This window comes from Amblyraja radiata, chromosome 2, assembly GCF_010909765.2.
Source record: "Amblyraja radiata isolate CabotCenter1 chromosome 2, sAmbRad1.1.pri, whole genome shotgun sequence".
Taxonomy (NCBI): Eukaryota; Metazoa; Chordata; class Chondrichthyes; order Rajiformes; family Rajidae; genus Amblyraja; species Amblyraja radiata.
In genome coordinates this window covers 97,298,136-97,325,777 of record NC_045957.1, presented here as the reverse complement: position 1 = coordinate 97,325,777, position 27,642 = coordinate 97,298,136, and the positions used below count along the sequence as shown (strand labels likewise).

The following is a 27,642-nucleotide window of genomic DNA, read 5'->3' as shown; positions in this document are numbered from 1 at the left end:
ATATGTACCACCAGCTATTGAAACACCATTATCTCCTGATGCTCCAGTGCTGCGACGGTCATCAAGACACACTAACCCTCCTGACCGTCTCAACTTATAAATAGGAGGGGAGAATGAAGTGTGTGCATGTGCGGGGCCTTTCCAGAGTGTGCGCATGTGCGGTGTCTCGGGCCGGCGCTTTGAAGTTATGTATTACAGAAATTAGTTGCTTAAAGTTTAAGTAAATCAAGTTTAAGTAAATTACGAGTAGTGTAAAAGTTTAATTTGCCTCACAACACAAGGGCTACTTGAAATTAGAGAAATCAAATTCATACCGCCTGGTTGTAAGCTAAAGGGCCTGTCCCACGAGCATGCGATTTGCATGCGGCAAGTGCGACCGAAAGGGCCGGTCCCACCAGCATGCCCCTGCATGCGGCAAGCGTGACCAAACCAGAAGCGGGGGCCGCGCGGAGGTCGAGTGAGTGAAATGAAGTTCGAGCGAAGTCCGCGGGAAGTTTGCGCGTGACGTACGCCGTCGAGGCAGCTGCGGGCCGGTAGGCCATTGCCGCGCGGAATTTTTAAACACGGTCAGTTTTTCGGAACCCCGCACGATGTCGGGACCAGCTCCGCACAACTCCATACGGCTCCGGCGATCGAAGTGGGACCGGCCCCACGAGGTCGTACGGCTCAAGCGACCACGTTAGGTCGCGCTTGCCGCATGGAGGCGCATGCTGGTGGGACCGGCCCTTTAGTTCGCGCTTGCCGCATGGAGTCGCATGCTCGTGGGACAGGCTCTTAACAAAGCAAAATATGAGGTTCTGTTCCTCCCAATTTATATGTGGCCTCACTCTGACAGTGGAGGAGGCACAGGACAGAAAGGTCAGCATGGGGAGGAGGGTGAAAATGTTTGGCAACTATGAGATCGCGTAGGCCAAGACGTGCTGAGCATAGGTGTTCAGTGAAACGATCGCTCAGTCTGCACTTGGTCTCGCCGATATATAGGAATCCACACTGAGAACAACAGATACAGTAGATGGGGTTGCAAGAGGTGCCTGAACCTCTGCCTCATCTGAAAGGACTGTCGTGGTTCCTGGATGGACTCGAGGGAGGAGGTATGGATAGGTGTTGTGGTTGCAGGGGATGGTACCCAGGGAGGGGTGGTTGAGTGGGAAGGGATGAGTGAACCAGGTAGTTGCGGAGGAAATGGTCTCTGCGGAAAGCAGAAAGGGGTGGAGACTGGAAGTTATGACTATTGGTGGGATCGAATTGGAGGTGGCGAATATGTCAGAGGAATATGTGCTGTACATGATGACTGATGGGGTAAAGATGAAGACTAGGGGAACTCTGTCCCTGTTGCGACTGGAGGGGGAGGATGCAAGAGTGGAACTACAGGATATCTCAAACATGTGAGGGCCTCATCTATGATGGAAGAGAGGAACCCCCATTCCCTAAAGAATGAAGACATCTCAGATGCCCTGGATGCTGGTTTATACCGCAGATAGACACAAATGCTGGAGTAACTCATCTCTAGAGAAAATGATAGGTGATGTTCCGAGTCTGGATTGAGTTACTCCAGCATTTTATGTTAAATAGAAACTTTGTTGATAACAAAGCATTCATAGCAAAAGGATTTGAGTATAGGAGCAGGGAGGTTCTACTACAGTTGTACAGGGTCTTGGTGAGACCACACCTGGAGTATTGCATACAGTTTTGGTCTCCTAATCTGAGGAAGGACATTCTTGCCATAGAGGGAGTACAGAGGAGGTTCACCAGACTGATTCCTGGGATGGCAGGACTTTCATATGAAGAAAGACTGGATAGACTCGGCTTGTACACGCTAGAATTTAGAAGATTGAGGGGGGATCTTATAGAAACTTACAAAATTCTTAAGGGGTTGGACAGGCTCGATGCAGGAAGATTGTTCCCGATGTTGGGGAAGTTCAGAACAAGGGGTCACAGTTTAAGGATAAGGGGGAAATCTTTTAGGACTGAGATGAGAAAAACATTTTTCACACAGAGAGTGGTGAATCTCTGGAATTCTCTGCCACAGAATGTAATTGAGGCCAGTTCATTGGCTATATTTAAGAGGGAATTAGATGTGGTCCTTGTGGCTAAAGGGATCAGGGGGTATGGAGAGAAGGCAGGTTCGGGATACTGAGTTGGATGATCAGCCATGATCATATTGAATGGCGGTGCAGGCTCGAAGGGCCGAATGGCCTACTCCTGCACCTATTTTTTATGTTTCAAACAATTAAAGAAAAGGAACAAATAATAAAAACAAGAAAAATAACTTAATGAATGATGAAGAATTATAGTTGTTAGACTTCCCTTTCCAGCACTGAAACACAAATCAGCCTAGTCTTCAGATGTAGACATTGACATAAAGCAATGTAATTCCCCAAAGCACTAAATCATAAGTTACAGGCTTGGCGTTGTCACAAATCTAGCAGTATGTTGCAGGAGCTGTTTCCATTTGTTTCTGGTTATGTGTTCTGCTTTTCTTCAGCACGGAGTTGGCTTTCTACTCCGTGATCAAAGGTCAACAAATGAGTTCCAGTCCTGAATGAAGAAGAGCAAAATGTGATCATAAGCCAAAAGCTGTTTCTCATTGTTTGAAGCTGCTCATATGTCTGTGAGAGAACATGATGTATAAAGGGCTGCTACACTGATAACCTAATCCACATTTGTATTCAGTGGTTGAATCAGTAGGAAAACTGCTTGTTGTAAGTGGTCACCCTGTGTTTGACCAGCTTAAGACCAATCAAAAGGTTCAAAACCTTGTCTGTGAAGAAATACGAGGAATATGAAGCACGGAGGGAGCTTTTAGTTTCCTTACATAGATCTGCTAATGCAAATAATGGCATTAAACAGGCCAACTTTCATTCATATTTTTCATAATATAGGTGGAACCCAGGTAAGGGCAGCACAGTGGTACAGCAGTAGAGGCTGCCTTACAGCACCAGAGACTTGGATTTGATCCTGACCACTAGTGCTGTCTGTAGAGTTCGTACATTCTCCCTGTGACTGCATAGGTTTTCTCCTGATGCTCCCATTTCCTCCCACACTCCAAAGACTTGTAGGTTTGCAGGTTAATTAGCTAAATAAGTTGTAAAATTGTCCCTAGCGTAAAGGATATTGTTAGTGTATGGAGTGATCGGCGTAGCACAACCTCGGTGAGCCAAACGGCCTGTTTCTGTGCTGTATCTCTAAAATCACATACTCACTTCTATCCTAAATACATACTCGGTTTTCCAGTTACCTTCCCCATCTTGTCAATCAACCTCAGTATTTTATGTTTCAGTAAATTCCCCTTATTTTTTATAAACTCCAATGTATAAAATTAACCTACTCACCATCACTTCAAAGATCAACCTCTTCATCCCATGAATCAACCAAGTGAACCATCTCTACTGCCTCAATGTAAATACATCCTACCTTAATTATGGTCGAAACCCTATGCAGTAGTCCAGGTGCAGTCTCAGCGGCATTGTGCAAATTTGCATTAGAACTTCCCTTGAAAGAGGGGGCAATTTACATTACCCCTCCTAATTACCTCTTCTACCTGCAGGCCAATTCTGTGTTTATGCACGCATTTCCAGATCACTTTGTACAGCAACATTTTGTAGTCTCAGTACATCTAAATAATAATTTGTCATTTTATTCGTCATTCCACATTGGATAAACTTACATTTCCCCCACAGCATACCTCTTGTGCACTTAATAAGTCGATCCAGGACAAGTCCGATCCAGGACAAGTTTAAGGATAAAGGGGAAATCCTTTAGGACCGAGATGAGAAAAACATTTTTCACACAGAGAGTGGTGAATCTCTGGAACTCTGCCACAGAAGGTAGTTGAGGCCAGTTCATTGGCTATATTTAAGAGGGAGTTAGATGTGGCCCTTGTGGCTAAGGGGATCAGGGGGTATGGAGAAAAGGCAGGTACAGGATACTGAGGTGGATGATCAGCCGTGATCATATTGAATGGCGGTGCAGGCTCGAAGGGCCGAATGGCCTACTCCTGCACCTATTTTCTATGTTTCTATGATCAATATTCTTTTGTAGGCTTGTTGTTCCCACCTCACAATTTGGTTACCTATCTGTGTTTGTATCACCAACAAACTCCCCAACAATGAATACCACCCTTAATTTCCCATGTCCTTCATTCGTCAATGATGGTAAATCCTTGTTATGGAGCCTAACTTTCCCACTGCGATGAGATTCTGTTCTTATTTATTAAATACATCTGCCTTTTGTCGTACCCTGAGTGTGTTTTCTCACTTCACTTTGGGCAACTCTATCTTCATACCATTGTAACTGACATTGTTTAAGTATAGAGCACTATCTTCACACCCAGGTTTCTCACCTTCACACAGAAATCAAATGTTTTACTCTGCTCTGATTACTCATTCCTTGGGGATGCATCACTGTGAGGTCATTAATAAATCAGGTCCCTGGTTGGTATCTTAATGTGTTGCTCTACGAAATCATTGCAGATATATTCTGTGCCCTTGTCTTCAACGCTACATATGCCTGTTTGATGTGTCCCCATTAAGTGATGATTAAAATCACCTGCAATTATTGGAGCATCTTTCCTTTCATACAAGCCCTGTTTTTTCCTGATTGATACTTTCCTACAATATAGCTCCTATAGAAGAGACCTCTATAATTGCGCCAGTGAGTTCTTCTCACTTTTTTATTATTTTCATCCAAATTGATTCTACATCTTCAGATTCGGAGCCAGTATCATGCCTCAACACAGCCATGGCCTCTGGCATTTAAAACTCCATTACCTTTTCATTTCTAACTAGTCGCCTTCCAAAATGTAAAATAACCCTGAGTATTTCATTTCTAGATATACACATTTATTTCTGTCCATGCCATCAACTTGTCTATCTTGCATTCAAATAATGAGACTTTGATTTTATCTTAGCATTTTTCCTTGCTCTGACACAACATGCTGGCGCTTGTGCACCGAGTCATAGAGTGATACAGTGTGGAAACAGATCCTTCGGCCCAACTTGCACACACCGGCCATCATGTCCCAGCTACACTTCTGAAGAAGGGTCTCAACCCGGAACGTCACTCGTTCCTTCTCTCCAGAGATGCTGCCTGTCCCGCTGAGTTACTCCAGCATTTTGTGTGTACCTCCCAGCTACACTAGTCCCACCAACCTGCGCTTGGTCCATATCCCTCCAAACCTGTCCTATCCATATACCTGTCTAACTGTTTTTTAAACGATGGGATAGTCCCAGCTTCAACTATCTCCTCTGGCAGCTTGTTCCATACACCCACCACCCTTTGTGTGAAAAAGTTACCCCTCAGATTCCTATTAAATCTTTTCCCCTTCACCTTGAACCAATGTGCTCTGGCCCTCGATTCCCCTACTCTGGGCAAGAGACTCTGTGCATCTACCCGATCTATTCCTCTCATGATTTTATATAGCTCAATAAGATCACCCCTCATCCTCTTGCGCTCCAAGCAATAGAGACCCAGCCTACTCCACCTCTCCCTATAGCTCACACCGTCTAGTCCTGGCAACATCCTCGTAAACCTTCACTGAACCCTTTCAAGCTTGACAATATCTTTTCTATAATATGGTGCCCAGAACTGAACACAATATTCTAAATGCGGTCTCACCAACGTCTTATACAACTGCAACAAGACTCCCAACTTCTGTACTCGATACTCTGACTGATGAAGGCCAATGTGCCACCTTATTTTGACCACCTTATTTACCTGCGATTCGACCTTCAGGGAGCCATGCGCCTGCACTCCTAGATCCCTCTGCTCCACAACACTCCCCAGAGGCCTAACATTCACTTAGACATCCCAAAATGCAACACCTGTATTAAATTCCATCAACCATTCCTCAGCCCACCTGGCCAATCAATCCAGATCCAGCTGCAATCTTTCACAACCATCTTCACTATCTGCAAAACCATCCACTTTTGTATCATCAGCAAACTTGCTAATCTTGTTTTGTATATTCTCATCCAAATCATTGATGTAGATGACAAACAGTAACGGGCCCAGCACCGAACCCTGAGGCACACCACTAGTCACAGGCCTCCAGTCCGAGAATCAACCTCCCACCATCTCCCTCTGCTTCCTTCCATGGAGCCAATTTACTACCCATTCAGCTATCTCTCCTTGGATCCCATGCGATCTAACCTTCCCGAGCAGCCTACCATGTGGAACCTTGTCGAATGCCTTACTGAAGTCCATGTATACAACATCTACAGCTCTGCCCTCATCAACCTTTTTGGTCATGTCTTAAAAAAAATTAATCAGATGTGTGAGACACGACCTCCCTTGTACAAAACCATGCTGACTATCCGTAATCAGCTCTTGCCCGTCCAAATGCCTGTATAACCTATCCCTAAGAATGCTCTCTGGTAACTTTCCAACTACAGATGTTAAGCTCACCGGCCTATAGCTACCAGCATTTTCCCTGCAGCCCTTCTTGAAAAGAGGCACAACATTTGTCACCCTCCAGTCCTCTGGCACCTCTCCTGTATTTAAGGAGAACTCGTAAATTCATCCAGGGCTCCCGCAATTTCCTCTCTGTTTTCCCACAATATCCTCGGATATAGACAATAGACAATAGGTGCAGGAGTAGGTCATTTGGCCCTTCGAGCCAGCACCGCCATTCAATGTGATCATGGCTGATCATCCCCAATCAGTACCCCGTTCCTGCCTTCTCCCCATAGTCCCTGACTCCGCTATTTTTAAGAGCCCTATCTAGCTCTCTCTTGAAAGCATCCAGAGAACCTGCCTCCACCGCCCTCTGAGGCAGAGAATTCCACAGACTCACCACTCACTGTGAGAAAAAGTGTTTCCCCATCTCCTTTCTAAATGGCTTACTCCTTATTCTTAAACTGTGGCCCCTGGTTCTGGACTCCCCCAACATCGGGAACATGTTTCCTGCCTCTAGCATGTCCAAGCTCATCACAATCTTATATGTTTCAATGAGATTCCCTCTCATCCTTCTAAACTCCAGAGTGTACAAGCCCAGCTGCTCAATTCTCTCAGCATATGACAGTTCCGCCATCCCGGGAATTAACCTTGTAAACCTACGCTGCACTCCCTCAATAGCAAGAATGCCCTTCCTCAAATTAGAGGACCAAAACGGCACACAATACTCCAGGTGTGGTCTCACTAGGGCTCTGTAAAACTGCAGAAGGACCTCTTTGCTCCTATATTCGATTCCTCTTGTTATAAAGGCCGACATGCCATTCGCTTTCTTCACTGCCTGCTGTACCTGCATGCTTACTTTCATAAACTGATGTTCAAGGACCCCCAGATCCCGTTGTTCTTCCCCTTTTCCCAACTTGATGCCATTTAGATAGTAATCTGCCTTCCTGTTTTTGCTACTACAGTGGATAACCTCACATTTATCCGCATTAAACTTCATCTGCCATGCATCTGCGCACTCCCCCAACCTGTCCAGCTCACCCTGCATTCTCATAGCATCCTCCTCACAGTTCACACTGCCACCCAGCTTTGTGTCATCTGCAAATTTCCTAATGTTACTTTGAATCCCTTCATCCAAATCATTGATGTATATTGTAAATAGCTGCGGTCCCAGCACCGAGCCTTGCGGTACCCCACTAGTCACTGCCTGCCATTCTGAAAGAGACCCGTTAATCCCTACTCTTTGTTTCCTGTCTGCCAACCACTTCTCTATCCATGTCAGCACTCTACCCCCAATACCATGTGCCCTAATTTTGCCAGCTAATCTCCTATGTGGGACGTTATCAAATGCTTTCTGAAAGTCCAGGTACACTACATCCACTGGATCTCCCTTGTCCATTTTCCTAGTTACATCTTCAAAAAATTAGTCCAGCATGATTTCCCCTTCGTAAATCCATGCTGACTCGGACCGATCCTGTTACTGCTATCCAAATGTGCAGCTATCTCATCTTTTATAATTGACTCCAGCAGCTTCCCCACCACCGATGTCGGGCTAACTGGTCTATAATTCCACGTTTTCACTCTCCCACCTTTCTTAAAAAGTGGGATAACATTAGCTACCCGCCAATCCACAGGAACTGATCCTGAGTCAATAGAACATTGGAAAATTATCACCAATGCATCCACGATTTCTAGAGCCACTTTCCTAAGTACCCTGGGATGCAGACCATCAGCCCCTGGGGATTTATCAGCCATCAGTCCCATCAGTCTATCCAACACCATTTCCTGCCTAATGTGGATTTTTATCTGATCAGGCCATGGAGATTTGAACTTTTAGTACTTCTTCGACAGTAACACTGACTGCTCTCAAGCCACTTCTATTGACTGCTCCATGTTCCTCCGTCCTACTGTCTTTCTGCTCGGTAAATACAGAGGAGAATTTTTCATTGAGGACCTTGCCCATCTCTTGTGGCTCCATACAGAGGGACCTCCTGAGAGGTTTCACTCTCTCTCTAGTTACCCTTTTCCCACATGTATTTATAACATCTTTTGGGATTGTCCGTAATACTACCTGCCAGAGCTACAGTATCTCCTTGCCCCTTTTTGCCCTTCTGATCTCCTTTTTCAGTTTATTCCTTAGTTCACAAAACTCCTCCAGGGATGCACTTGATCCCAGCTCCCTATACCTGTCCCACGCATCCTTCTTGATTTTGACTAATGCCTCAATTTCCCTCGTCAGCCAAGCTTCCTTCCGTTTGCCTGCTTTGCCCTTCACTCTAACGGAAACCTACATATCCTGAGTTTTTGTCAGCACACTTTTAAAAACATCCCAAATGGCTGATGTTCCTTTCCTCTCAAATAACCTGCTCCAGTCAACTTGAGCGAGACCTTCTCTCATACCTCCAAAGTTGGCCTTACCCCAGTTGAGCATTTTAACATGTGGACCCCCTCCGTCCCTATCCATAACTATCTTAAACCTAATCAAACTGTGGTCACTGGCCCCAAAAGGCTCCTCCACACACACTTCATTAACTTGCACTTCCCAATTTCCCAATACTAGATCCAGTGTTGCCCTCTCATGTGTGGGGACCTCTACATACTGTTTGAGAAAACTCTTGTGAACACTTTTGAGGAATTGTACCCCTTTTAAACCCTTCACACTATGCTTTTCCCGGTCAATATTGGGAAAGTTAAAATAGCTCAATACAACAACATTATTTGTCCTGCAGCTGTCGGCAATCTCCCGGCATATTTGTTTTTCTAATTCCTGTTGACTATTCAGGGGTCTATAGGACACCCCCAACAAGGTGATCATTCCTTTCTTGTTCAAGAAGGAACTGCAGATGCTGGAAGATCGAAGGTACACAAAAATGCTGGAGAAACTCAGCGGGTGCAGCAGCATCTATGAAGCGAAGGAAATAGGCGACGTTTCGGGCCGAAACCCTTCTTCAGACTGATGGGGGGTGGGGGGGAGAAGGAAGGAAAAAGGGAGGAGGAGGAGCCCGAGGGCGGGGGGATGGGAGGAGACAGCTCGAGGGTTAAGGAAGGGGAGGAGACAGCAAGGGCTAGCAAAATTGGGAGAATTCAACGTTCATGCCATCCGGACGCAAGCAACCCATGCGGAATATGAGGTGCTGTTCCTCCAATTTCCGGTGTTGCTCACTCTGGCAATGGAGGAGACCCAGGACAGAGAGGTCGGATTGGGAATGGGAGGGGAATGGGAGGGGGAGTTGAAGTGCATTACTGCACTTCATCAAGAATGGGGAGAGAGAGCAGTTTTGCGGGGTATGGATGAGACCCTGGTGCGAGCCTCATCTATGGTGGCGGAGGGGAATCCCCGTTCCCTGAAGAACGAGGACATTTCCGATGCCCTGGTGTTGAACGTCTCATCCTGGGAACAGATGCGGCGTACGCGGAGGAATTGGGAGTAGGGGATGGAGTCTTTACAGGGGGCAGGGTGGGAAGACGTGTAGTCCAGATAGCCATGTGAGTCAGTTGGTTTGCACTGTTCCACACCAGGGCATCGGAAATGTCCTCGTTCTTCAGGGAACGGGGATTCCCCTCTGCCACCATAGATGAGGCTCGCACCAGGGTCTCATCCATACCCCGCAAAACTGCTCTCTCTCCCCATCCCCGCACTCGCAACAAGGGCAGAGTCCCCCTAGTCCTCACCTTTCACCCCACCAGCCGGCAAATACAACACATAATCCTCCGCCATTTCCGCCACCTCCAACGTGACCCCACCACTCGCCACATCTTCCCATCTCCCCCTATGTCTGCCTTCCGCAAAGACCGCTCCCTCCGCAATACCCTTGTCAATTTTTCCCTTCCCTCCCGTACCACCCCCTCCCCGGGCACTTTCCGTTGCAACCGCAAGAAATGCAACACCTGTCCCTTCACCTCCCCCCTAGACTCCATTCAAGGACCCAAGCAGTCGTTCCAGGTGCGACAAAGGTTCACCTGTATCTCCTCCAACCTCATCTACTGCATCCGCTGCTCTAGATGTCAGCTGATTTACATCGGGGAGTCTGAGCGGAGGTTGGGCGATCGTTTCGCCGAACACCTCCGCTCAGTCCGCAATAACCTACCTGAACTCCCGGTGGCTCAGCACTTCAACTCCCCCTCCCATTCCCAATCCGACCTCTCTGTCCTGGGTCTCCTCCATTGCCAGAGTGAGCAACACCGGAAATTGGAGGAACAGCACCTCATAGTCCGCCTGGGTTGCTTGCGTCCGGATGGCATAAACGTTGAATTCTCCCAATTTTGCTAGCCCTTGCTGTCTCCTCCCCTTCCTTAACCCTCGAGCTGTCTCCTCCCATCATCCCGCCCTCGGGCTCCTCCTGCTCCCTTTTTCCTTCCTTCTCCCCCCCACCCCCCATCAGTCTGAAGAAGGGTTTCGGCCCGAAACGTCGCCTATTTCCTTCGCTCCATAGATGCTGCTGCACCCGCTGAGTTTCTCCAGCATTTTTGTGATCATTCCTTTCTTGTTCCTCACCTCCACCCATATAGCCTCACTAGACGGACCATCCGTAATGTCACCTCTGATCACTGCCGTGACATCCTCCTTAACCAACAATGCAACCCCCCCTCCTCTTTTGCCCTCGCCCTTCTCTCCTGAAGCTCCTGTATCTCGGAACATTGAGCTGCCAGTCCTGCTGCCCTGAACCAGGTTTCAGTAATGGCTACAACGTCCCAGTCGCTTGTACCTATCCATGCCCTGAGCTCATCTGCCTTACCCGTCAGGCCGCTTGCATTAAAATGCATGCAGTTTAAACCAACCCTCCTTCCTCACTCTCCGCCTTTCACCTGCCAGGATGTTAGTCTAAAAGGTGCAACCAGTCCCTTTTATACAGGTCACCCCTGCCCCAGAAGAGATCCCAATGATCCAGTAATCTAAATCCCTGCCCCCTGCACCAACTCCTCAGCCACACATTCATTTCCCCTATCTTCCTGTTCTTACCTTCACTAGCATGAGGTACTGGAAGTAATCCTGAGATCACTACCCTGGAGGTCCTGCTTTTCAGCCTTATACCTAATTCGTTAAACTCAGGTTGCAGAACCTCCTTCCTCTACTTTTCTTATTTGTGCCAACATGCACAACAACCTCCGGCTGCTCCTTCGCCCTCTTGAGGATGTTGTGCAGCCGCTCCAAGACGTCCTGACCCTGGCACCAGGGAGGCAACACACCATGCTGCAGTCTCGCCTGTTGCCGCAGAATCGTCTGTCCACACGTCTGACTATCGAGTCACCCACCACCATGGCTCTGCCTGAGGTCACTCTTCCCCGTTGAGCCTCAGCGCCAGGGTTGGAGTTACAGCCCTGGCTGCCTCTCAAACTTGACATGTCGTCCGCCCCGACAACTCCCAAGAGGGTGTACCTGTTTTCAAAAGGTACAGCCACCGGGGGCTCCTGCACTCCATGTTTACTCTCTTCCTCGTCATCACCCACCTTCGCTCTTCCTGTATCCTCGGTGTGCCAACCAACCTCACTGTAAGTCCTGTCCAGCAAACTCTCGTTTTCCCAGATGATCCTGAGGTCATCCAGCAGCTGCTCCATTTCCCTAACACATTCATTCACGAGCTGCACCTGGACACAATTTCTGTAGGTGTAGTTGTCAGAGGCACCAGCGGTGTCCCTGACTTCCCACATCCTGCAAGAGAGGCACTGTAACAACTTGCCTACCATTACTTCAGTAGACATATCACAAGTAGACACACTCACAGAGCTGAATGAAACCTATTCCTTTCTTTGTTGCTGATAGCCTCCTTCAATAAGCCACTGCAATAAGTCACAAGATTAAATATCGGAAAACACGCAGAACCGATTCAAGTGTAGCCTCAGCCTCCTCGTCAAAGACTCTTGAACACAAAGACCTCCCAAGGCACTTCACCTCAACAAGGCCATGTTGTTGCTTACTAAAACACTGGTTATCGTTCCCCCTATCATCGGCCTACACTATTGCCTCTTTTTCCTTCATAAATTCTCTTTCATTTGAATCTCTTTCTATTTCTCTCCCTTCTGATTTTGCCAGGAATCCGAAATCTTCCTGCATCATTACTCATCTGTCCTATCTTCCCATTTTCCGGGCTCACCAGCACATGTAGCAATCTGTAGATCACTATCTTTGTGATCCTTCTTTTTACTCCCTGTCATAGCTCCCTAAAGTCGACCTGTAAATAATTATCCCTCTTTCTGCTGATGTCATTGATACCGATATTGCCCATGACCTCTAATTGTTCACCTTCCCCCTGCTCTCAGTGACCTCCTTTGATTTTGGAACCAGGGAAGTAGCATAAAAATCATTTGTATTTCTTATCTTATTTTGTGATTGTTATAATACTAATAATAATAATAATAAATTGAATTTATATAGCGCTTTTCAGGGACTCAAAGTCGCTTTACAAGGCAAGGCAAAAAAACAAAACAAAAACAAAAACAAAACAAAACAAACCAAAAAATGAGCAACAATTCAAGCACAGATGAAAAGGGAGGGGGATGTGGGACTAAGGATAGGCAGAGGTGAAGAGATGGTCTTGAGGCGGGACTGGAAGATGGTGAGGGACTCAGAATTGCGGATCAGTTGGGGGAGGGAGTTCCAGAGCCTGGGAGCTGCCCTGGAGAAGGCTCTGTCCCCAAAACTGCAGAGGTTGGATTTGTGGATGGAGAGTAGACCGGCTGATGTGGATCTGAGGGACCGTGAGGGTTGGTAGGGGGAGAGGAGGTCAGTGAGATATGGGGGGGCCAGATGGTGGAGGGCTTTGTAGGTGAGGACCAGATACTGATATTTTGGGCTTTATGGAGGTTGACGGGGAGGATAGGTAGACACAATCAGGAGATCTGTGGAGACTCAAAACCTGTCTCGGGGCTCACAACCTGGGGATTTTTTTTGCGAATGTGTATTTATGTTTGCAATTTGATTTTTTATTTCTCAGCAGTTTCATTGCAGTGTTTTCTACGATTGAATTTTCTCCTTCAGGTTATTGAACTGGACGAAGGCTTGAAGTGATTGATGATGAAATCCTTCTGCAGATCATTAGTTTCTGTCAACTGGTGAAGTTCCATTTCTATGAGTGTGTTTACGAGATTGCAGTGAAAAAATACTTCCCTCTTGGCAGCACTAAATGTGATGGTGGCTGCACATTCTACTTTGCTTCCTTAATTTGGTTTCATTAACTTAAATGGAACTGAATTTCATAAGCAGAGTAGAATGTGCCCTTGTTATTGTAGAGCAGGTTTAGTATTACTGATGGGTTGAATAGCTAGAAGAGCATGTTTTCCTGCTAACTGTAGATCTGTTTGCAACTCCTTGGATTGCTCTTCTGTCTAATAGGCCACAAAGAGCCTTGTCATTCGTGCTGCTAAATACAATCTTTCTTCTTTCTATAATGAAAATTGCATTTGCTACTGCCAGCAACATGTCCAGATGAAATATATTTGCAACATTCACAATTTAAGCATGGATAGCAAGAGTGACATTGTGATCATAAAAGCTTCTCAGGCCAAAATAACCTCTTCATTCACCATCCACAGCTTTTTGCCGACCAAGCCCCTTTCCAATAGTCATGATTCTAGCTACCAACTGAATTTGAATGCAATCTTATCAGCCCATCCTATGCTTAAAAATCAGGCTTACAAGTCACTGAGCATTTTAACTAACCACCCTGTTAACCTTTCTTGTTATCAGCCATGCAAAGCTTTCAAAAAGGTCACCACAGTTCTCCAGATTGGGTCTACCTATCCTCCCCATCAACCTCCTGATTAATATTTTCAACAGCCAAACTGCTTCTTACTGAATATGTTTCAAGAATGACATACTTTCCTGTCAGTCAGCCAGTTATTTCCCCCCACTAACCCCCCTCCCTCACCAAGAATCATAGTCAGCAATTCCTCCCACAAATTCAAAGCAGAAAAGAAACTTGATTCAATTCAATTCAATGAACTTTATTTATCCGTTAGGAACTCTGGTTTCTGCAGCCATACAACAAAAAGAAACAATTTTATAAGACATACAACCAATTCAATTCACACAGACATCCATCACAGTGAATCTCCTCCTCACTGTGATGGAAGGCAAAGTCTTGTCTCTCCCCTGCTCTCCATCCTTTCCTGATGTTAAAGCCCCCGGCGGGCAATGGCAAGTCCCGCGGCCGTTAAAGCCGCGCCGATCGATGTCAGGCCCCGCTCCGGGTCATTTTCTGCCCCACAACTCGGGAGGGAGAAGCTGCCTCCTGAGTTGCGGGATTTGGTTGTCACAGAAAGCGGTAGAGGCCAATTCACTGGATGCATTTAAAAGAGAGTTAGATAGAACTCTTGAGGCTAGTGGAATCAAGGGGTATGGGGAGAAGGCAGGCACGCGTTACTGATTGTGGATGATCAGCCATGATCACAATGAATGGCGGTGCTGGCTCGAAGGGCCGAATGGGCTCCTCCTGCACCTATTTTCTATGTTTCTAAGATGAATGGATGATGAAAAGGGAACTAAGAAGCTGAGAGGTTGTGAGGGAAGCATAAATAATGGAGAAAGGAGATAAGATGGAATCCACTGAATGCAACTACAACGGTTCAACTAAAATGAAAATAATTTTTAAAAGCCTGCAGAGGCTGGAAATCTGTAATAAAAGCAGAAAGTCTGTTTTGGGCGGCACAGTGGCACAGAAGTGGAGCTGCTGCCTCGTTGCGCCAGAGCCCCAGGTTAGATCCTAACTACGGGTGCTGTCTGTCTGTTTTCTCCGGGTGCTCCGGTTTCCTCCCACACTCCAAAGACGTAGAGGTTTGTAAGTTTGTAAATTGACCCAAATTGGTAGGATAGTACTAGTTTATGGGGTGATCACTGGTCGACACAGAGGCGGTGGGCCGAAGGACCTGTTTTCGCACTGTATCTCTAAAGCTAAAATCTCAGCTGGTTCTGTAGCATCAGAAATTTTGAAGGACGTAAAGAGTTAATTTTTCCTCTCCATAGATGCTGCTAACACTTTACTTCTGCAAACCATAAGTGTAGCTTGCTGTCATTTGTGCCCCTACTACTCTGAAACTGAAATAAAGAACAATAAAAAATCAATAGATGAATTTGGAAGCAAAAGTAGGCGCAAAGTGAAAATTGGCAAACAAGAGCAAGTAAATTCTCAGATGTATAATGCACAGATTTCTCCGTTGTAACTGCACAGCGCCTTTTATCCAGAGTCAAGAACCAGAGGACCTGTTTACAGTGGGGGAAAATTTAATAGGAACCTTAGGGGCAACTTTATCATACAAACGGTGGTGGGTATATTGAACGGGCTGTCAGAGGAGGTAGTTGAGGCAGGTACTATCACAACATTTAAAAGACATTACGACTGTACATGATCAGGTAAAATTTAGTAGTATACTAGACTAAGTGGGACCCGTTGGATCCCTGTCACACGAGAAGCCTGGTCCACCAACGCAACGCGTTCCCCAACGCAATATTCCACCACTCACCCATAGCCCCCAACTGCGCAGGCACGGCTTATTTCCCCTCATCCCCAGCACTCTCCCCCTCCACTTCACCCTCCCTCTTCTTTCCCTTCTCCTGCTCCCCTCCCCCAATCCCTCTCTCACCCCTCCCTCGCCACTCCTTTCCCCTACCCTCAGTCATTCCCTCCCTTCCTCCGTAACTCCTCTCCCCTCCAACCCTCTATCCCCCACTCCCCCGCCACACCACCCCCACTTTCCCCTCCCCTCTCTCTCCCTACCCCTCCTCTCCCTCAATCCCCCGTCTCCCTCCTCACCTCCCCCACTGACTTCCTCTCCCTCTATTCCCCACTCCTTACCTTCCCCCATTCCCTCCCTCTATTCCATCTCCTCCCCCACTCTCCCTCCTCACTCCTCCCTCTTTTCCCCTCCTCCTACCCTCCAATCTCTCCCTCACCTCTCCTTTCCCTCCCTCCAAAACTCCTCTCGCCTCCCTACCTGTCATCTCCCTCTATCCCCCCCTCCTCCCCCATTGTCCCTCGTCTACCCTCTTCTCTCCCTCAACCCTCCCCCCCCCCCCCCCCCATTCTCCCTCTTCACCTCCCCAGGATCTCGTGGTTGCCTCTCCTCCGACCGGAGGTTGCCTTGACCGGAGGTTGCCTTGAACGGAAGCCGTGCCGACCGGAGGCCACGGCGACCGGAGACCGCACCGACCGGAGGCCGCACCGCCCGGAAGCTGCGCCAGGCAGAGGCAGGCACCGACGGTGACAGACTTCCGTTCAAGGCAGCTTCCGTTCAAGGCAACCTCCGGACGCGGCCAATCAGTGCAGCGTTGGTGCAGGAAGGGGCGTCGCCGTCCTTTCTGATTGACAGAAGAGGAGACCAATCTGAGCATGCGCAGTTTTAAAGATTTTTAAACCTTAATAACTTTTCAAATATACCACCAATCAGAACAAAACTTGTTGCACTTGCAGAACAGGAGAATGGTGAGTAAGGTGGCGAAAAATCGTACCGCTATCGTGTACTGTTTTTGCGCAAATGTAAAAACAATGCAAACCGGAAGATGACAAGATTAGAGTTTTAATTATGCACAGATAGATAGATAGATGGACCAAACGCAGACAGGTGGGACTCGTGTAGATGGGATATTTTGGACGGCATACATAAGTTGGGTCAAAGGGCATATTTCCATGCAGAACAGGTTCGATCCATAATACTGCATAAATATGCATTTGTATTGAATTAATTTGATAATACTGTAATCTCTCCTTCATGTAGCTATTATGATATTAACAGTTATGTATGTTTTCTGTTAGTAATACCAATTGTATGGCAAAATAGACAATAGGTGCAGGAGTAGACCATTCGGCCCTTCGAGCCAGCACCGCCATTCAATGTGATCATGGCTAATCATCCCCAATCAGTACCCCGTTCCTACCTTCTCCCCATATCCCCTGACTCTGCTATTTTTAAGAGCCCTATCTAGCTCTCTCTTGAAAGCATCCAGATAACCTGCCTCCACCGCCCTCTGAGGCAGAGAATTCCACACACTCACCACTCTCTGTGAGAAAAAGTGTTTCCTCGTCTCCGTTCAAAATGGCTTACTCCTTATTCTTAAACTGAAATGTTTACATCGTGCAATTCCACTTAAAAATAGTCAGCTTTATGCCAGTCTACCAAGTCCATTAACCGTTTCAGAAATACTTTGTGATGCATTAAAAAACGAACATATTAATTACATTTGAACATGCATCTTATTTGATGCTAGTTTATTTAATTAATCTGTTTACAGATTACTTTAGAATAGATCTTGGTCTGTCAAAATGAAATCTATGGTTTGTACAGCAGAGGGCAGCTCTCTAAAGTAAAATTATAACAGCAAGATTTGCTACTGAGTAATGAATAATCTTAATAAGCATCTAAACCCCCCCTCGTTTATTCTAATGAGCAAACAACCGATCTATTTTAAAAGACTTGATATGTAGTCCAGGGCATTTTCAAAAACTGAAACAACTACACACAATGCTGAATGATATTTCTCTCACCGAAATTTCATGTTCAAAAAATAATTTTCTAAATTACTACTTGTGTCAAAAATATTAGTCTAAATTTACACTGATTAATTAGTGAGTCTCTGGGACCAAAATGAATTAACGATTGTAATGACTCACTGGCTGAATGCATCTTGCAACTATAGCCCATGGCTTCAGAGTTGCTATTATAGTTATGATGTTGATGTAACAACTAAAATATAGCATCTATTCCATAGTGGTCACAACTTCTTGGGACAAAAACGAAATAATTCGGATACTGAAAATCTGAAATTAATATAAAGATTGGTGGAAGCCCTCAATATGTCAATCTGGGTGTGTGATGAGAGTTGCAGGATTAAGATCTTAAACTATTGACCATTGATTAGATCTTTCCTCCAGCAATCTTGGTCAGGTGCCAGTTTCATTTCTATGCAGGAACAGCTTGGCTGGTGTATCTGTTAGCCCTGCGGTCTTGGCATCAGCACCATTGTCTCAATGTTGACAAAGCTTGAAAATCTTTGGTATGCCCGATGCTCTCAGCTGTGTAGAATCATGAACTTGTGATCATAGCTGAAAACACATGAGCCTTGTTCCCCACGTTTGTAAGCTCAGTTTCATTGTGGTTCGGGTAAGTTCATAATCAAGTGATGAATTATCACAGAATAATTTTATTTTTAGGATTAGGTTTATTATTGTCAGGTGAAAAGCTTAGTTTTGCATGCTATCCAAACAAATCTGATATGTATATCCATAAATACAATCAAATTCAAGTACAATAAATAAAGCAAAGGTGAAGATACAGAGTGCAGAATATAGTTCTCAGCATTATATCGCATCAGTTCCACAGATGAAGGCCAATGTTCGCGATGGGGTAGAGGTGAATTGAACAATACCTTAGCTTATGGAAGGACTGTTCAGAAGCCTGATAACAGTGGGAGGGAAGCTATTCCTGAGTCTAATGGTGTGCGCTTCCCCAACGGGTGCAGGGAGAAGAAGGGTTGAACAGGGAAGAACAAGTCTTTGATTCAATCAATCAATCAATCGAAGACTTTATTGTCATTCAAAAATACACCAACAAATGCAAGTCTGAATGAAATTTTGTTGCATCTGGCTCACCATGCAACATAAAATAACAAAAGGATAAAATAGATAAAAAGATAAAATAGATAATAGTGGCGGCACATTATATGGATTTCAAGAGTCTGATGGCTCGGGGGGAAAAGCTGTTGCAAAACCTGGCCGTTCTGCTCCTTAAACTGCGATACCTTTTGCCCAAGGGCAGCAGAGTGAACAGTCCATGATGTGTGGGGTCTTTCATAATGCTGTTGGCCTTGGACAAGCAACGTTTGCACGCAATGTCCTGGATTGAAGGAAGTGAAGTCCCGATGATTTATTTCAGCCGTCCTCACCACTCTCTGCACGGACTTCCATGGAGGCTTTGCAGTCCCCAAACCAGACAGAGATGCAGCTGGTCAAAATGCTCTCTGTGGTGCCCCTGTAGAAAGTGGTGAGGACGGGATGGGAGAAGTGAGCTCTTCTCATCCGGCGCAGAAATTGCAAACGCTGCTGCGCTCTCTTAACTAGTGATGCGATGTTTTGTGACCAGGTCAGACTGTTCGTGATCTACACCCCCAGGAACTTATGTCCCTGTCCCACTTAGGAAACCTGAACGGAAACCTCTGGAGACTTTGCGCCCCACCCAAGGTTTCCGTGCGGTTCCCGGAGGTTTTTGTCAGTCTCCCTACCTGCTTCCACTACCTGCAACCTCCGGCAACCACCTGCAACATCCGGGACCGCACGGATACCTTGGGTGGGGCGCAAAGTCTACAGAGGTTTCCGTTCAGGTTTCCTAAGTGGGACAGGGGCATTAGTGCTACTGACCAACTCCACTTCGATGTCATTAATGTGTAGTGGTGTGTGACTGCCGGTTTCTCCTGAATATTGACACAAAATGCTCGAGTAACTGAGCAGGTAGTATCTCAGGCAGTATCTCTGGAGAAAAGGAATATGTGATATTTTGGGTTGAAACCCTTCTTCAGTCTTTGATTATGTTGGCTGCTTTTCCAAGGCAGCGTTGTGTGGGTCGAGTCAATGGTGGGGAGTCTGGTTTGTGTGATGAACTGGGCTACATCTCTGTAATTTCTTTCGGTCTTGGACAGAACTGTTCCCAAATCAAGCTGTATTGTAACATGACAGTGTGCTTTCTATAGTGCATCTGCAGAAGTTTGGAAGAGTCATTGGAGAGATGCTGAATTTCCTTAGTCCCCTAAGGAAGTAGAGGCGTTGGTGTGCTGACTTGGCTGTTGCATCAATGTGGTTGATTCATTTATTTGTCACCTTGTGTAGATTCTAATTCTGATTTTGAACAGATATGATGGTTATGCCATGAAGAAATTATTTTCACACCTCAATGGTGCAGTAAATGATCGGCGGTATTTTAAATGTGTTCTTTGATTAAAGATAGATGCAGTCACAAATTCAGTTACTTTTACAAATTCTGCCTACAAATCAGAGGTATAATATTCCATATAACCATATAACAATTACAGCACGGAAACAGGCCATCTCGGCCCTACAAGTCCGTGCCGAACAACTTATTTTCCCTTAGTCCCACCTGCCTGCACTCATACCATAACCCTCCATTCCCTTCTCATCCATATGCCTATCCAATTTATTTTTAAATGATACCAACGAACCTGCCGCCACCACTTCCACTGGAAGCTCATTCCACACCGCTACCACTCTCTGAGTAAAGAAGTTCCCCCTCATGTTACCCCTAAACTTCTGTCCCTTAATTCTGAAGTCATGTCCTCTTGTTTGAATCTTCCCTATTCTCAAAGGGAAAAGCTTGATCACATCAACTCTGTCTATCCCTCTCATCATTTTAAAGACCTCTATCAAGTCCCCCCTTAACCTTCTGCGCTCCAGAGAATAAAGACCTAACTTATTCAACCTATCTCTGTAACTTAGTTGTTGAAACCCAGGCAACATTCTAGTAAATCTCCTCTGTACTCTCTCTATTTTGTTGACATCCTTCCTATAATTGGGCGACCAAAATTGTACACCATACTCCAGATTTGGTCTCACCAATGCCTTGTACAATTTTAACAATTACATCCCAGCTTCTATACTCAATGCTCTGATTTATAAAGGCTAGCATACCAAAAGCTTTCTTTACCACCCTATCTATATGAGATTCCACCTTCAAAGAACTATGCACGGTTATTCCCAGATCCCTCTGTTCAACTGTATTCTTCAATTCCCTACCATTTATCATGTACGTCCTATTTTGATTTGTCCTGCCAAGGTGTAACACCTCACATTTATCAGCATTAAACTCCATCTGCCATCTTTCAGCCCATTTTTCCAAATGGCCTAAATCACTCTGTAGACTTTGGAAATCCTCTTCATTATCCACAACACCCCCTATCTTGGTATCATCTGCATACTTACTAATCCAATTTACCACCCCTTCATCCAGATCATTGATGTACATGACAAACAACAAAGGACCCAACACAGATCCCTGAGGCACCCCACTAGTCACCTGCCTCCAACCCGACAAACAGCCATCCACCATTACCCTCTGGCTTCTCCCATTCAGCCACTGCTGAATCCATCTTGCTATACCTGCATTTATACCCAACAGTTTAACCTTCTTAACCAACCTTCCATGAGGAACCTTGTCAAAGGCCTTACTAAAGTCCATATAGACAACATCCACTGCTTTACCCTCGTCAATTTCCCTAGTAACCTCTTCAAGAAATTCAAGAAGATTAGTCAAACATGACCTTCCAGGCACAAATCCATGTTGACTGTTCCTAATCAGACCCTGTTTATCCAGATGCTTATATATATTATCTCTAAGTATCTTTTCCATTAATTTGCCCACCACTGAAGTCAAACTAACAGGTCTATAATTGCTAGGTTTACTCTTAGAACCCTTTTTAAACAATGGAACAAAATGCGCAGTACGCCAATCCTCGGGGACTATTCCCGTTTCTAATGACATTTGAAATATTTCTGTCATAGCCCCGGCTATTTCTACACTAACTTCCCTCAATGTCCTAGGGAATATCCTGTCAGGACCTGGAGACTTATCCACTTTTATATTCGTTGCTTAATTGTCTAAATCTGGAATATAGAAACATCTAGGTTTAATTGTTAATAGATACACAATAAGGCAGCTTATTCTGCAGATGCAAGAGTGAACAAATATTGTTGGCTTGTTCAAGATTTTATATGTTCACTGGCTTTTATATTTCAGGAGGACGAATTGGAGAGCCAAGTCTCATTTCTGCAAGGTCAACTGAATGACCTCGAGGCAATGTGCAAATTCTGTGCCAAGATGATGAATACACATATATGTAAGTATTGGTGGTACAGTCATTCGAGGAAATAAATCTTGAAGGTCTTATGACATCTGCACAATTTACTGAGACAATTTTGATTCTTCAGCAATGAACACTTAGTTTTCCTTTCCATTATCTGTCATTAATGGTTTAAAATAATTATTCCTTTTGGATCTAAATTTAAAGAACTGATCAAGTAATGGTTACCCAGAGTAAAATCGAGTTTACCAAATCTAGGCAGCTGAGTTGGTTGCACTTGAATCACGTAAATTGCTGTTCTGTTTTGTTCAGTGTGTGTGCTAGAACATTTTGCCTGGAAAATGGATGATTCTAAATCAAAACATTAAGTTTGCTATTAGAATCATGTTATGCATGTGAATTCAAGATAATTTAGTTAAATATTATTTATAACTATACAAAAACATTCATCTGTGCAACTTTTGGTGGCTTTCATGATAATTAACACTGACTTAATACTTTCAGTAATAAATTTATCTCAATGTTTTTTAAATGATTTCTATTTATGGTGAAAGTATCTGAAAATATTTCTTAACTTAGTCTGTTGGTGGAAATATTATATAAGTATCAAGAATACTAAATTTGTATAATCAGTTGATTTAATGGATTCTAATTATTTAAAGCATTTAAACTAACTTTCTAAATCAAATGATTTTTCTCTAATATCATTTATATATTTAAGAACAACCGATAACATGATTAGCACTTGCTTTAACCAGTTTAACTACATTTCAGAAGGACATGTGCAAGTTTGCTTTTATGTCCATTCCTGCAAATGAAGTATGGGCACTTAAGAACATTGAGCAGATTATTCATGTGTCTGCATCAAAGTTGGCTGTGGCTCAGAACTTGAAATGTTTCCATTAATGGCTGCTTTCTGTTTCAAGGTTACTTTCTTTAAAACTAAATTCTGCCCGATGTACGACTCCTAAATTAATCTTCATGGCAAGACCCCGGTCAAAAATGCAGTAAAACTGTAAAATGAAACCTTTTGGGAGAGTTGAGCATGGACTATCACCTAAAGTAGCACATTTAGCCTCAAGCCTCCTCCACATTCTAACAGACTTTGGCTGATCTTTTCTCCCTAAACCATTTTCTTGAACTACTCCTATTTCCTTTGATCCCTCTAGCATCTAAAAATCTTTTGATCTAATTGGATGTACTTTTATCTTGGATTTACTCAGCATCTAGTGCTTAGTCACAGAGTATATTATGGTAGGTTCAGCATTTACTGTCCATCCCTAATTGCCTTTGAAATGACAATGGTAAGTCACTATCCTGGACTGAAGAAGGCACTGCTACAATGCTGATGGGGACGGATCACACAAAGTTAGATCCAGCAACAAGAAATAAATAGTTTAAGAAGGAACTGCAGATGCTGGAAAATCGAAGGTAGGCAAAAATGCTGGAGAAACTCAGCGGGTGAGGCAGCATCTATGGAGCGAAGGAAATAGGCAACGTTTCGGGTCGAAACCCTTCTTCGGACTGAAAGAAATAGTGATGCATTTGCAAGTCAGGGTGAAGTGGGGCTGGGAGGGGAAACTGTAGGTGTGGTTCTTCATGTGCCCAAATCTGTTTTGGTGGTAGAGGCTGTGGATTTGGGAGGTTTTTGTGAAGTAGTCTGGATGAGTAACACTAATGCATTTTTCTGCTTGTTACTCTGGCCTTTTATTGTGACAGGGTTGGAGTATAAGATTATGGATGTTTTGTTAGATTTGAAATCCGCTGCCCCCCGCAGATCGTGAAGGATAGATCATTAGGTATATTTACGATGGAGATAAATAATTATTTGAAAGATAAAAGAATTGTTGGTAACTGGCACAGAAAATAAGTTGAGGCAGCATCAAACAGCCTTGAGCGGCAGGGCAAGTCTAAACTGTCTGGTGGCTTACTCCCACGCCAATTGCTTGTGCTCAAAGCAAGGCATTGTGATCATTAAATTTAAATAACTAAAAAGACTAAAGGATAAATTTAAAAATGCCTTAGAACATTTAAAAATAATTGAACATAGTAACACTAAAGCAAAGTAATCTTTTGAAACAAAATTCCTTCCCCATTAAACAGGCTGGGAATTTTCATTAAAATGCCCAAGGTTTCTGATCTTCATACTGCCAGATCCAACCTACTGTAATGTTCCAACACCAGCGACATGGTGTAACAAATGCATGTGTGCATCGGTTTGGGGCATTTTTTCATCAGAACAGCTGAATGCAGGCATCTCCATTTGCAAACACTGACCGATAACCAGCAAAACTGGCCTTTTGTAGATTGCTTTAAATCATACTGGTTAGAGTTGATTTTTTAATTGAATTCCTTGTTATCTGATTAATATTGGTTTTATCATTTAGCTATTTGTCTTTCCCATAAATTTAAATTAATAGGAGATGATAGGACAGTGTTTGTGGTGATAGATATTTTATATTATCCTGTTAAAGGTATATCCCGAAAGAATTGTTGGGCATTTTTATTTTACATCTATGTTGTTGGGCAAAGTTATTACTCCAAAGAATGATTCCAAGCAAAGCGTGTTGCAGATCTTGTAGGTTTCACAATAGCATAGTTAAAATACCACAATAAACAGCATTAAAGCATGAAAAAAGTGATCATTTCTGCCCACGTTAATGTATGGATTCACTGAAGGCCCTGCTGAATCATTGATATTTGCCTTCGTAAAGAGAACACTCCCAAGATATGGTCCATGCTTTCCAAAGGTCTTGTCAGAGCAGTGCTGTGCAGTGGATGTAGATTGGTGGAGGAACATTATGTTAAATGCTAATGGAAGCAAATGTTAAATGTAAGGCCCATTTCTCACCTACACTTCAATGAATGAGCTAATCTTAAAGGGCCTGTCCCACTGCACGAGCTAATTCAAGAGTTCTCCCGAGTTTCCCCTGATTCGAACTCGGAGAATTACGGTAATAGCCGTTCGTAGGTACTCGGGGCTCTCGTGGACATTTTTCACAGTGCTGAAAAAACTTCACGAGTTTCCGCGTTTCACGAGTAGCTGCCGTTAGCATTACGAGCCGCTACGGGACATCCACAAGCTCCAACGTAGCCGCTACGTACATTCTACGTAATTACCACGAGTTTGATTTTTTTTAAACTCGGGAGAGCTCTTGAATTACCTCGTACAGTGGGACAGGCCCTTAATTAAGAGTTCAAATCCAGAAACACATACAAAGAAGGGTGAAATGGGTTTGGAGTATAATGTGCAGTTGTAGTCACCCAGCTGTCTCTAAGTTGGGAAGGGCGCAGAAGAGATTCACCTTGTTATTACCCGGACTTGAGAGCTTGAATTTTAGGAAGAGGCTGATAAGCTAGGGCTTTGGAGTTTAGGAGACCAATGCCTTATTGAGGAGCATCGATAAAGTGAAGCTCACTTTCTTTTTCCCAGCGTAGAGTATTCTAAAACTAAAGTGCGTAGGGTTAAGGTGAGAGGGGAGAGATTTAAAAACATCAGGGGAAACCTTTTTCACTCAGAGGATAGTCTGTATCTGGACTGAGCTGCTAGAGGAAGCTGTAGAACCAGATACAAGTACAACTTTTAAAAGACACATGGACAGATATTTTGATAGGATGGGCTAAATGCAGGCACATGGGAATAGCCCAGAAAACTAACTCTGTTAGCATGGACAAGGTGGGCCGAAGGGCCTGTTAGATGTCATGTCAGGTACTTGTTAGAAGTTATTTAGTTGCATCACCATTGATTTGTACGCTGCCATGAAGAACATCAGCATATTTCCATTGTTAAATGGTGCTGTGAAAGGTAAGTTGTTGTTTTAACCATCTCTTCATGATCATATTTATTTGGTTTATGCTTAATTGCTAATTCCCTGTACTTATGAACAATATAATCCATTATAATGATCAAAAAGGCATAGTCAATGTGACTTAATATATTTGTCATGAAAATAAATTGATACAACGCTTCTTAAAATGGTTGAGAATATAATGGTTCCAGTAGTTAAGTCTATATTAGTGTGGATTCAGATTCTGTGCATTCAACCACTTGCTCAGGCTGCATAGCAATGGTCACACTTCTCAATCCTTTGTTTCTTTACAATGCACGTTATTACTATCACAGTAAATGAAGCAAGACGCTCTTTAATAGACTTTTTTTTAAAGTAAGGCCTATCATCAGCAACAAATGTAATTGCCTCTATTTTGTTGGCCTTTGGCAATGAGTATCCAATCTTGCGCAATTTGTTAATTCTCCAAGGAACGATTTGTGTACGAATAATGAGGCCCTGCCACAATAATGTTAATACCATTACAGAGATTGCAAACACATATTCTGATGTTCTAGGTAAGGTTATGCACAGAATTCAGCAACAACGTGTCAGTCCAGTGCAGTAAAGCATTGCAAGACACTTCACAATGACATTATAAAAGAAAGTTTAACATGAAGCCTTCTAATTTATAATGAAAAGTAAATATCAGCATAGTCAAAGGGATGATTATCGAGAGCATCTCAAAGCAGGAAGAGGCAAAAAAGCTTATATGGTGAATTCCAGCAGTTAGTTTCTAGCTCATTGAAGCCATTGCCATTAGTGGTTGAGTTGTGAAAATCAGAATGGAGACATAAGAGACTGCAGATGCTAGACCTGGAGCAATAAACAAACTGCTGAAGGAACTAACGTATAAGAGAATACAGGGTCTCGTCCTGCAATGTCTACCTTTGCATAGCCTAAACAGAAGCAACTTGACCTTCTGAGTTGGAGGAGTTGGGGCCCCTCCCAAGGAGGACGAACCTGAGAGTAAAGGGCCTGTCCCACGAGCATGCGACTGCATGCGGCAAGCGCGACCTAACGTGGTCGCTTGAGCCGTACGGCCTCGCGGGGCCGGTCCCACTTCGATCGCCGGAGCCGTATGGAGTTGCGCGGAGCTGGTCCTGACATATATAAAAGTAAACTCTATAAAAGGACGGCACAGTGGTACCATATAACCATATAACAATTACAGCACGGAAACAGGCCATCTCGGCCCTACAAGTCCGTGCCGAACATCTTTTTTCCCTTAGTCCCACCTGCCTGCACTCATACCATAACCCTCCATTCCCTTCTCATCCATATGCCTATCCAATTTACTTTTAAATGATACCAACGAACCTGCCTCCACCACTTCCACTGGAAGCTCATTCCACACCGCTACCACTCTCTGAGTAAAGAAGTTCCCCCTCATGTTACCCCTAAACTTCTGTCCCTTAATTCTGAAGTCATGTCCTCTTGTTTGAATCTTCCCTATTCTCAAAGGGAAAAGCTGATCCACATCAACTCTGTCTATCCCTCTCATCATTTTAAAGACCTCTATCAAGTCCCCCCTTAACCTTCTGCGCTCCAGAGAATAAAGACCTAACTTATTCAACCTTTCTCTGTAACTTAGTTGTTGAAACCCAGGCAACATTCTAGTAAATCTCC

The 27,642-nt window shown here is 44.4% G+C and overlaps 1 protein-coding gene across 3 annotated transcripts in view; it reads left to right on the top strand.

The window, feature by feature from the left end:
• Positions 1-27,642, top strand: part of tbc1d5 (TBC1 domain family member 5) — a 422,753-nt gene that overhangs the window by 367,030 nt on the left and 28,081 nt on the right. For all 3 annotated transcript variants that reach the window (XM_033050914.1, XM_033050922.1, XM_033050908.1), the window contains one exon: positions 22,123-22,222. In XM_033050914.1, the coding sequence (XP_032906805.1) occupies positions 22,123-22,222 (100 nt within the window). The remainder of the gene's footprint in view (positions 1-22,122; positions 22,223-27,642) is intronic.